General features: G+C 37.6%; 1 protein-coding gene across 1 annotated transcript in view; it reads left to right on the forward strand.

Moving 5' to 3' along the window:
• ca16b (carbonic anhydrase XVI b) overlaps positions 1-12,159 on the forward strand; it is a 125,023-nt gene that overhangs the window by 56,485 nt on the left and 56,379 nt on the right. The window contains exon 3 of the mRNA XM_033965958.2: positions 9,042-9,221. Coding sequence (XP_033821849.1) covers positions 9,042-9,221 — 180 coding nt within the window. The remainder of the gene's footprint in view (positions 1-9,041; positions 9,222-12,159) is intronic.

The following is a 12,159-nucleotide window of genomic DNA, read 5'->3' on the forward strand; positions in this document are numbered from 1 at the left end:
GTGCATTGACGTTCTTGAGTCAATGTGATGCCTCTGTTCCTCCATTTGATTTGTCTGGGCACTATAAGTTCAGCAAGTACCAGTCAATGCATTAACACTATGACATTAATACAGCTGTAATGTAGATGTTTGCTTATAATTTTACTTTGGGGATGTATTTTATTGCTTGGTTATTGCCTCTTCAGTTTCAATAGATTTCTTTAAAATGATGTACAATATTTTTACTGAATGGATTATTTTAGTTCATGTGAGTCCCAGTTTCATCCTTGGTATGTTGTATTTTTGTGTCTGTGATTCTTTTTATAAAGTAGATAATGGTTAAAAGTAGCTGTACTTTCCCATAAGAACTCTTAACCTGCTCCTACACTTCCCCTATTGTTCTTTCTATCCATACACTATAATTGAGTGGTATATGGAGCCGTGTACTGTATTTAATGAGATACAACATTTATGAAAACACTTGGATGCAAACAAAGCCCTCACAAACTGCCTGGTGGTGCCTTGTTTGCTCGTATGATGATGGATGTCGAAAGATATTGTATTTGCTATCTTCAATGCAGCACTGTGCCCCTTGCCAAGGCTTTAAAGTAAGAACCAAAGTTTGTTCAAATGTCAGTGGAATTACATAACACACAGTGCATAATAATGTCCATGTTTAGAAAAGTTCTGAGGTCTGTTTCACCCACACACTCACAATGTTTGTATTACCTCCTCTTGATTATTTGACCACTGTAAATAATCTGGCCCTTAACTTTTCCTTTTCCTAAAAAAAAATCACTGGCTTGTTGGCTGTGGAGTTAATCAAGTTTATAGTTCATTTTAATTATGACTTCAACTACAAAAATGTAATGTAAAAATGTAAATTACAATCTGTTCAGAATGAAATATGTGCTCGTTTTGCCACTAACATGGAGCAAAGTCATTTTTATAATCTAGGTTTTAAACAGAAATAACAAAAGGTTTACTGATAAAATATACTGCGCACTTCTACAGGCAGTGCACCGGAGCAGTTGACTGAGTACCTTATGTAGTGAGGTGTATTGAGGCCGATCCCAGTGCAGCAGCCGGCCTTGAGATCATTATTGTTCAACCTGGACATGGGATACCCCCAGTGTGCGGCTGCGTGTGTCCTGCCATCTGGAGTGTTATCAGCATATTCAAACTGACAGTTGGGACAAAGCTCCAATAGTTATCCGATGCCCTTGTATTCACAGGAGACAGTCTCAGCTTTGATCTCCTTCACTGCCACTCCACAAGGACTAAACTTGTGGCTCTCGTGGCACTTGTACCCAGCAGCTGTTTTGTCAGCAACACCTGAAATATAAACAGAGCGATTTTGAAGATTCCGTACCACTGTGAGTCTGAGCTCTGTACAGCCGTGTGAGGTCTACCTATGGATGGATAACTTTTGTGGCTTTCTCATCCCATTCAGAGTCAGATGTTGAAATGATAGGGCTGCTTGATTATGGAAAAAGTAATAATCACAGTGATTTAATCACTGTTCAGTGTTGGGGATCTTGTGAGACAAAATTTCCACAAGATTGTGCACATGTGTGGAAAATGTTGTGAGGTGAGATTGTTTTCCTAGTGTTTACATTTTTGCACAAAAAGGGTTAGGCACTTGTGAGTTAGCACACTCTTGGCTTCTTGATTCCACTGATCCACATGTTCCTTTGTTCATTTTACTCTGGATGCCCTACCTGACACAACATTCTCATTTATCTGGTCTTTGCACCTGAACAAGTTGTAGATTTTGTGGCCAGATTATCCTGTCTCTGTAATTGCTTCTTCGAAATAATTCTCTCCTCTTCAATGCATATTGACTTATTGTTATCCAGTGCCCTCAGATTCTCAGCTTTGCTCTTTCCACAAGGGCAGCAGTTTGGACCATGTGTTGTTTGTATCAAGCACCTGTGTTTTGTTGTCACCAATCAAAAATGAGATGTTGCCTATTTAAATACATTGTCACCTTTTGTTTAATTAATTGAATTGTTTGGTTATACTTTATGAATACACCTTAATTAGTCAAAACAACAAAACAAAAGCATAAAGAAGGATTTATTAATTTATGATGAATAAAAAGTTAAGAATTATTCGAGCTTATATAATTCAGTTTATTAGGCATTAGGCTTTTCTTATATGCCGTATTAAGGTTAAATAGAGTAGTTATTATAAAGTGATACCAATTATTACCTCGTGTAACTAAAGCAAAACATTTAGACCTTTAAGCTGCTCTTTGAAACATTTAACTTAAAATATTTAGATAGAACAATGTAACATTATTTATTCATGAGTCAACTTTTCATTTTTATTTCAGGCTCTGTAGTTGTGCATATGTGCCGTTTTGAAAATTTTCTATTATTTATATTTTTGGTACTAAACCCAGTGTTGTCAGTTCTGGGATGCGTGCCAGGCTGCATACAGCGTGGACACTCTCACTCAGGGACAAAACGGAAATGACAGGGCAATCGCCATTCTGTCAGCATTGTCATGGCAGCGCAAGCTCGCCTGTTTATCCCAAGGTTAATGGGATGACGGCTGGAACCAGAATTGCCAGTCTGAGAGAAGCATGTGCCTGTGTTACTTAAAGCAGGAAGGGGGCAGAGTGGTGTCGGGCACTCATCAGAGACACACCATCCCTTCAGACACAGGGACATGCAGGTAGAGACACACATGGACTGCTCAATCAAAGGTGGCGTAATATTTAATAAAGTTTTATCTATATTATTCAATTTATTCATACTCTCTCCCAAGGCATAACTAATTAAACTCGTGAGACGGGCCCTGCTTACTGGTGTTGACTTTAAGCATCCAAATGTTGTGATATATAGCATGGGGTTACCTTTCTAACCAACTCCAATGAGATGTAACAACTAGTCTATGTTGTCTGTAGTGTTTTTATCCTTTATAATAACACATCTATGTCTATTGTCAATGCCCTTATTTAAATATAGCCTTTTTATTGACTAAAACATGTTAAACTGTAATTGCGGTTGGAGGATATGCGATGTGTGGGTAATGTGAACAATAATAAGCCAATTATCACTGCGCTTTGTTGGATTAGAAAAAAATAACATCATCAAACATGTTAAAGACTGCACCTGTAAACTTTATATGAGTGACTAATAATATCATAAGCTTATCAGTGCCTCTCTGTGCCAAAGTATTATGCAGTCATGAATCATTCACTCCAAATTCAGTGGAGTATGTTATAGTAAATCCAAATGAATATGCTTTTACATAGTCGTTTTTCTGCTATTTAATATAAGGATAATATTAGCATTCTACCGTTACATATAACTTGAAAGTAAATAACAAAATTCGAACACGTTTCTATCCCGGCAAACACAGACAACTGGCCATGCACAATTAATAAAGAATTCGCTGTAATCAATACTGTTGGTAATTGACGTTGTATTCGATGTGGACGCTGCACCGTTTCTCCAGGAGCTTTAGCTAAAGGGAGAGAGGAATGAACAATAGCCTTTTCCTCTCTTATTGGAACATCAAATTGACGTGTTTTTGGTGGACAGTTGATTTCCTTTCAGACGGAGGTTCTCTCTAAACTCATGGCTTATTTACTTCTCTTGTGGAGCCAGTAAAAGATGTGTTTGTAATTTAATAATAATGCCACTTTTTGACAGCTGTGTGGGGAAAATTGTGCGTGTGTGTTGATGAAGTCTAACCTGACCTCCAGCTCGTCATACCCAAACTTTTAATTGACATTCGTTTACACTCTGGTTGAGGTCAAAACCAGACAGGCATTTGGTCCAGTCACTATGCAATATTTTCATTCAATCAATTTGGAAACCATGTATTTGTGGGTATTTGCTTGCATATAGGGCTGCGGTGGGAATGGTTTAGCTTTGGGATTATAGTGATTCTGATTGATAGCAATGAGACAGATTAATGGACTGCTGTGCACCCCTCACTTATCTGATTTTAGCAGCGCTGCTCCTCCCTTTCTCTCTGTGACCGACAGCATTATCAGCCCCCAGTAAATGCGATGTAATCTGTGTTTGAAAAGAAAATTAGCACAAGATTACACTTTTTATCAATAAAACTATTTATGCTGAGATAAAAACTGACATGCACTCACCATGACAATTTCAAGATGTCAATAGAATTAACTTCTTTGTAACATATTTTAATAATTAGCTATGTTTCTCAAGTGGTTTGATTGTGACGTTCAGTTTCTTATCTTTTGTTGTATTTTTTAAACATTATTTCTGTGGAGTGGTGTTGCTTTTTCAGTTAGTATAGACATACCAATTACACTCAATACATATAATCATCCAAACTAGAAATAAGATTAACTTTTGGTCATTTAAATTTTATCTATATAATATAAACAAAAACTAACTAAATGTAAAGCCTAATTATGTAACATTAGCGTACGTTTATCATTGAGAAAGTTTGATTACTAAAGCTGGTCACATACTAGAGGATTCGTAATGTATTTTTGTAGTTTAACGCGAATAATCCCTTGCACTACTTGACCAAAAAAAAAGTCGCCACCTGGATTTAACTAAGCAAATAGGTCTGAGTTTTTTCTTCCCTGATGACACGGGCATATTCCAAGATGACAATGCCAGGATTCATCGGGCTCAAATTGTGACAGAGTGGATCAGGAGCGTGAGACGTCATTTTCACACATGGATCGTCCACCACAGAGTCCAGACCTTAACCCCACTGAGAATCTTTGGGATGAGCTGGAGAAGCTGCAGCGTCAGACTCGACCATCATCAATGCAACATCTTGGTGAAAAATTTATGCAACACTGGATGGAAATAAATCTTGTGACATTGTAGAAGCGAAATCGAAACAAAGCCACAGCGAATGTGCGACGTAATCAAAGCTAAAGACGGAACAACTGAATATTAGTGTGTGACCTTTTTTTTTTTTTGGGTAGCAACTTTTTTTTTTTGTTTTACTACTGTTGTATTTGTTCTTCTGTCAAGACTTGATATGAGTGAACTGATGGATGTCGTCCACTGCCTGATCTGGTGTAGCTTTAAATTGTAATAAAGGTCTCTATTTTTTTTATTTATTTTTTTTTAATTATTATTATTTTAGCCATATTTAGAAATCACAATGAAGTTATATTATCTTAATCTTATAATCTTCAAACCCCATTCCAAATATGAAATCCAAATAGCCCCTGGTTGGGAAACACCGACTTCTTAGTAATCGAAAATCTAACTAAATGTAACTGTTTTTTGTTATGGTATTGTTTCATCTTGACGTTTCTCCTCACAATAATAACAACACAATAGCACAAAAATCTGATATTGTGACTTCCCCAAGGAGCATCCTAGTTTCTGCTGTGAAGCCCTTTCAACTTGAATGCTTACATCTGTGCTACAAATACTGCACAGGGCACGTTGCTTGTTGTTGCAGATACTCACAAATCTGCCTCAAGGTTTGCATACGAGTTCAAGGATTCGTCCGCAGGAAATAAGTGTAGCCCGAGTCTACGTAATGATACGACGCAAAACGACAGAGCTCCAAAAAATGGATGGCTGCGAGTGTAAAACTGCCACACTGGAAATCTTCTCACTTATTTGTGGAACTAAGTAGGACACACTGCTATTAGGCATTTCCATGGAGTTGCTTAGACTTAGTTTTCCAGTCCGTCACACCAGAATGGGCATGTTTACAATTTTGCATTTATGGGATTGGTTTCAGCACTTCTCTTTTTCATTCCAAGTCATGGTTTTTGTACGAACTTCAAGCAAGACTCAAGGCTGGTCAAATTCTTCAACTTTTGAATGTGGCAGGCTGTTGGCTGTTTTTGTGTAAATAATTCTAGCTTGTGCGTTCCTCTTTATGTTGTTTTTAGCGACATGGTGGGGCAATGGATTAGACTGTCCTCACGGCAGGATGGTCAGGGGTTCGATTCCCAGACAAGGTCCTGTCTATCGAGGTGAAATGTTAAAGTTGTATTTTCATTCCTTTTGAGGATATGCAAAATGTTGACATTCACAACATTCAGATGATATTATGAAAATTCTTGAGTTTCCCCACACAATATGGTGTAATTTAGTCTATAGACATGAAAATAGCACTGCAGATAATGTCCTAGTTGCAGCTCTATTTTGAGGAGTCAGACCAGCGCAGCGAGTTGAAGCTGCCTTTGGAAAACAATTGATCAAGTTCACAAACAAGTGATCCCAGCAGTTCTACAGCTTTAAGTGCACTTTTCCTGAACAAACCTTGTATTTATCAGCCTGATAAAGTATGGGACCATTGGAGCTTGTTCTGCACTTGTTTATCAATGTTTATTTCAACAAATTGGGCTGTACAATATATTGCCAGTTTGTCATCACATTATAGCAGCCGTATAGAAGTATAAAAGTAAAAAAAAAACAAAAAACATACTCAAGTGATGGTTTGTTACTAAATCAACTCCCAAAAATAATGGTTTGTTGGTTCTTCAATAGAGCTGCGCAATTTTGAAAAGAAAAATATCTAATGGCACGGTACAATTTATTTTAATCACGTGAATTAATACTCAATAAGGCTGAAGTGTTACCCGCCGAACAAACGCAAAGATTCAAATACTTTTACAAAATGTTTGCTAAGGTTTAACAGCATTCAACAGCGGTGGCAGTTGTATAGCTTCAAGGACAAGTTGAGGCATACTAATTAGTTTTCTGACATAATATCTCCTAAAAAATTGCAGTATTTCCCATTAAAATGTTAACACGTCTTTTTTATTATATTTTTATGAAGTTGTTGTACAACCTATGAACTCTTATTGTCTTATATCTACAATCACAGAAGGTCTTTCAAAACAAAACAAATGACTTACTCAATCCCTCTCCGGAGTTCACGGTCTTTGGCTGCGAGGTATTTATCCATATCAAAACCCCGAGCTGCCCTTCATCCTGACTTTTTAGATTCACACCACTTTTATGAGATGGTCAAGCAAACCTGGCTCATTTCTATTGGGACTGTTATTATCCAAACCCAGAAAAGTTGAACTGCATTGCCTTCTTGTAGCCCTGATTCGAGCGCTTTTGTTGTTGTGTCAGGCCATTGTAGCAGTACACAGATGAAGAGGACCCCTGTTGTTTGTGGATTATTCTTTTGTGTTGTGAGTCACTGTGGGGGAGACGGGATTAAAAGAGCAGACAGTGCATGGGGAGCCAACAGGAAGTTGCAGCATCCAGCCAAACATGAATACTTAATGTGGACCGTTTTGCACCGAAACGCTCATTTTGTCATTTGGGATGGGTTACGAAAGGAAATGGGTGCATTTTGTCATGTTTCTCAAGTAAACACTTCTATTAAATAACGTTACACTTTCTACAAAATTCATCTGAAAATATCTAGATTTATAAATGTCCACTTATGGTTCAGGAAAAAAGGAAACTAAAATTTGAAAATGTTCTTATATTTAATTATGTCCAGATTTAAGTTTATACACATTGCACATCTAAATTAAAGGGTCTTGCTCTTGCTATTTTCTGATCTGTGTTATAATAGTGTTTCCTCATCAAAAACATTCCGAGAGTTTTGCTTTGTTTCATTCACACATTTAACACATAAACCCTGTATATTTCCCTTAGATCTTCTCTCAAACTGAAAATACTCCTTATCCACCTTATACTTACCATGTTTTTAAACTTCATACACATTCACTAGAATCATTTCGATAATTTTATCCCAGGAATTGCCAAGCTCTACTGAACTAAAGGTAAAAGGAGCTGTTAACTTGACAACTCCCACTGCGTGACATCACAGGGTGGAGCAGAGCTTTAGAGATGTAGACAGAATGCTGGATTACTTAAATGTGCGAATGAAACAAAATTATAAAATGGCTTAAAGTCCACAAGAATCTATTTTTTCTGTAATATAAGACTTTTAGCTTTATAGCCCATTGACATCAACACAAATTGCATTATATACATTACAGATAATTCATTGCTATCCCACACAGAAATCTGAAAAACTTGTGGTGAATGAAAAACTTAATTGGTTAATCATGTGCTGGCATTTCTAGTGGGGACGTTGGTGTTTTATGTTTTCAGTACAACAAAAAGTCTTTCTGCTGCTTTGATGTGGTAGTAGATGAGATTGGCACCTTGACCTAAAATAATTGGACTAGCGTACCTTTTAATACAGCGGAGGTGTAATCAAGCATCACATTTTACCATTGTTATTTTCAAACATGTTCAATTAGTGGTGAAATTGCCTGCCGCCTCTCGATGGGTTCTCATTGTGTTGACATTTTTCCCTCCGCTTTAGACGGTCACACGGACTGAGGACCTCTGCCTCTCCATCTCCACCCAAAATGTGCCAGTTCATTTTTCAGGTGCTCAAAATTCAGTCCCACTAGAGATTTATTTTCTTAGTATTTATTTAAAGAGACACATTGCACATTAATATTTAGCAATCACCTGTTCAAATTGCAACTCTAAGTGTGAATGCTCCAGAGTTGGCAAGCGGCGTTCATTGTTTGATAGCTGGTGATGGCAGACGATCTATCCAGCTGCTTAAGGCTGTGTTTATCGTGTTAAAATGTTAAAATTACTCTTAAATATATCAATGTTTTGTTTGGATAGCACAATGGCAGTGGTTAGTCCTTATCCCCCCTTCTCACAGCAAGCAGGTGGCCCTATCTTTGACTGTGATTTTTTTTCCTCAAGGCTTCTATTTTCTCCCAAAATTTTAATTTATAATTTCTGACACCGCTGTTGTGATGTTGGCCCATACCAGTGTTGGCGAAAGTAGTTGGAGGAGTGTTTGTCCTCTAATCAAAAGGATGGTAGCTCGATTGTGCGTACAGTGGTGTATGAATGTGTGTGTGAAGTGTGTGAAGTGTGTGTGGTTCCTTGATGTAAAGTGCTTTGAGTGGCTTGAAAGTGGAAAAGCGCTGTATAAAAATGTACCTAAATAAATAAAAAATGTATATAGATGTAATTAGGTGTAATCAAATAGATGTGTTTGATTTTTTTCCCCCCCATTTGCATGTTCTAGCTGGTTTTCCTTACCCTGAGCATGTGGTAAGTTTTGTTGTGCTTGTGTCTGTGCAGGGAGCCATGGGCCTCGTGGCTGGGCAGCCTTATATCCTGAATGTGCTGCAAAGAACCAATCTCCGGTGGACATCAGAGACGAACAGGCGCTGACCTCAGAGGAGTACCAGGAACTAGTGCTGGACAACTTCAACAGGGAGTCCTCCAACCAGACCACCATGAAGAACACCGGCAAGACAGGTACAATAACACAGCTCAAGTTTAAAGGAGAACTGTGTCACGTTTGTGATGGAGGAGAGGTGACCAACTCGGATAACTCTACCACGACTAGTATCAAAACTGGTCAACATTTAGCACAAACTACTGGTAAAATCAAATCATTTTAAGGTGTACTAATACTGTGGAGCTACCTACCGAACCCACATGTTTATTGAAGGACTGATAAAGTTAAATTATATTCTTTCATCATCAATGCTGCTGATTGTCGTCTTCAATATGTACTTTATTATCTTGCTCTACGTGACAATCTGCAATAATGTTTTAGATACACTGCCCGGCCAAAAAAAAAGTCGCAACCCTGATTTAACTAAACAAATAGGTCCGAGCCTCCTGCAGTTGGTCAGGTCTAGGTTCAAAGCTGAAGGCGGTCCAACGAAAGATTAGAGTGTGTGACCATTTTTATTTTTTTTTGGCCAGGCAATGTATTAACACATGATATAAACGAACATGAAAATACAGTACCAAAACACATTTCTTACTTACAGCTTGTGCACTTTTGAAAACACATGATCACTTTATCAGTAGATTTTCTTTCTCCTGTAAATGAGAAACCAAAACAACAACCAAACACATCTAGCCCACAGTGAAATGACCTCAAATACATATGTCAGCAGTGGTTTAAGGCAATAGATGGAACATTGCTTCAAGTTCATACAACCATCTAAAGCAAATAACGTCAATGATCTTTAAGCAAATACAGCAGTGCCTTATGTTGCACTAACAGAAAATTCTTATAAGGACTGAGGTTTGTGTGGTCAGATATTTCACAGAATAAACAGGTTGTCCTTGTCTATCTGAGACTCGATTTTAAAAACACATGATATGGATCGGTTGCAGGATATGAAGTTGGCTCGCACTGCTGCCTTTGTGGCATATTCAATAAAACCTTATCCGCTGATGCTTTGAAACAATATGGTATTGATAAAAATGTACAAACATGTTTTTCCCAGATTCTTTAGTTGAGTAGCCAACATTGAATGCATACACTACAAGCATGTGTTGGCACCTCTCCATATATGAAACTAAAATGTCCAAAGCAGACTTATTATGCAAAATCAACTCTTCAGAGCTTTAATTGCTTATTTTAAAGAGACCATTTTGTCGATCAATTCTCGTTTTCACTGCTGGTATACACCCATTGTTATGTACTTAGTTCATTCTCCAATTTTATTTTCTTGATCTGTGATACATGTAGTATTTGAAAGCATCGTCATTTTGGTAGAAATAAAAAAGAAATCCACAGCTCGCTAACATGACATGCATCTATCCATCAGAGGTAGCTGATACGATGTACATCAACTCCCATTAGGCACTGCAGTTTTCTTTCTTTTATGAAGTGGTTTTAGAACAATACTGAGATTTACAATATCCAAATGGTAATATAATGATGCATGGGTGTCACAGATTAAAACTATACAGCAGACACAGCTACAAGAGTCATGTGGTTAAATTTGCCTAGATGAGATTCAAGGTTTTTGCAACATTTTAGGTCATATGTAACGATATCCTTAATATTTATGAAACATCTGATAATATTATTTCTTTTTCCATGTTGTTTTTAATGGTGTCAATGATAGTAATTTAGTAAAGACATAATCAACACTTCATTTCTTCACTCATCTCACATTCATTCATTTATCGGACCGTTGCTCACAGTGTTTTGACCTGAATTGATCCAGCGTGCCGTGGGCTCTGTTTGTTGCTGAGGATCCTGTCATTTTTTGCCTTTGTTCATAATAAGAGTTGTTAGCTTCCATGACAACCAGGGCCACTGGGACAGGCGACTCTGCTTTAGGCTGCTTATTTACAAAGATGGAAATAACATGGCGGCCTGTAATTTGGACCAATACACAGGGATTTCAACTGCTCTGAAAAAGCTCTGCCTTCAGTTCCCTTGAAGCCTTCTACATCAAAAAGGTCAGATTGAGCTTGGAGATAGACGTGTTATGAAATGATGTGTGCTTTAGTTTGTTTTGCACACTAACAATATTGTAGCTTTGAGTTAAGCGGCTAGGGATAAAGAACGTGGTGAATCTAAGGGGTAAAATCATTTCATATAGAAGTATTTTTAGCAACACATTTGAATAAAAAGATTTGTGTACAAAACTGACCAGTAATATATGCATTAGATATTTGAAAAGCTAAAGCTTTGAGGTTCACTTTGATAATAACATGGTTTAGGAATGAGGACATCAGAGGGACGGCGTCTGCTGGAGGTTTTGGAGATGTGGTCAAGAGTGTCCAGACTGGGATGATTTCAGCATAGGAAGCCAGGAAGGATAGTGAATATACAGGACAGGTAAGGCTGCCCAAACAGTACGCCTAAAGCCAGACCATACAGCTGTAGTCAAAGAGAACCTGGAGATTATTTGGTGAGATGGGGGCAACTGATTCATTGTGGCAATCCCAAAAAAGGAGCTCAAGTGGAGGAGGTCAAGGTGCCAAGATTTCCCTCCAGCCATAAGCAAGTGTGGTTAATATTACATGCTCCAATAGCTTATTTCTTTTCACATTTTGAGATGATAAATATATATATACATATTATACACTTTAAATATTAAAATTAATTTAAAACTTAGTGAAAAGAGCCTTGCTGTTGGTCTCATTGTGGCCACAGCTGGATATTTAAGTAGATATAAGTTTTTATTATGGTACCAAACTTGTGTTGTCAGATGACTTTAGATGGCTTTATTTTGTTATTTATCACATGGTAACAAAATACCCTAATTAATCATATTCTCCCATTTTAACGAAGTGAAATGGCACAGAGTAGCTCTATTTGTTTGGGTCCCCATCGCTGCGTGGCTGAAGTGCTTTTGCCTCGCTGTTACAATGACACTTGGTCTGTTTATTTACCTGATGTCAATAAACATTTGGACAAACACTAGTTGCTTTGATT

This window comes from Periophthalmus magnuspinnatus, chromosome 5 (genome assembly GCF_009829125.3).
Source record: "Periophthalmus magnuspinnatus isolate fPerMag1 chromosome 5, fPerMag1.2.pri, whole genome shotgun sequence".
Classification (NCBI taxonomy): domain Eukaryota; kingdom Metazoa; phylum Chordata; class Actinopteri; order Gobiiformes; family Gobiidae; genus Periophthalmus; species Periophthalmus magnuspinnatus.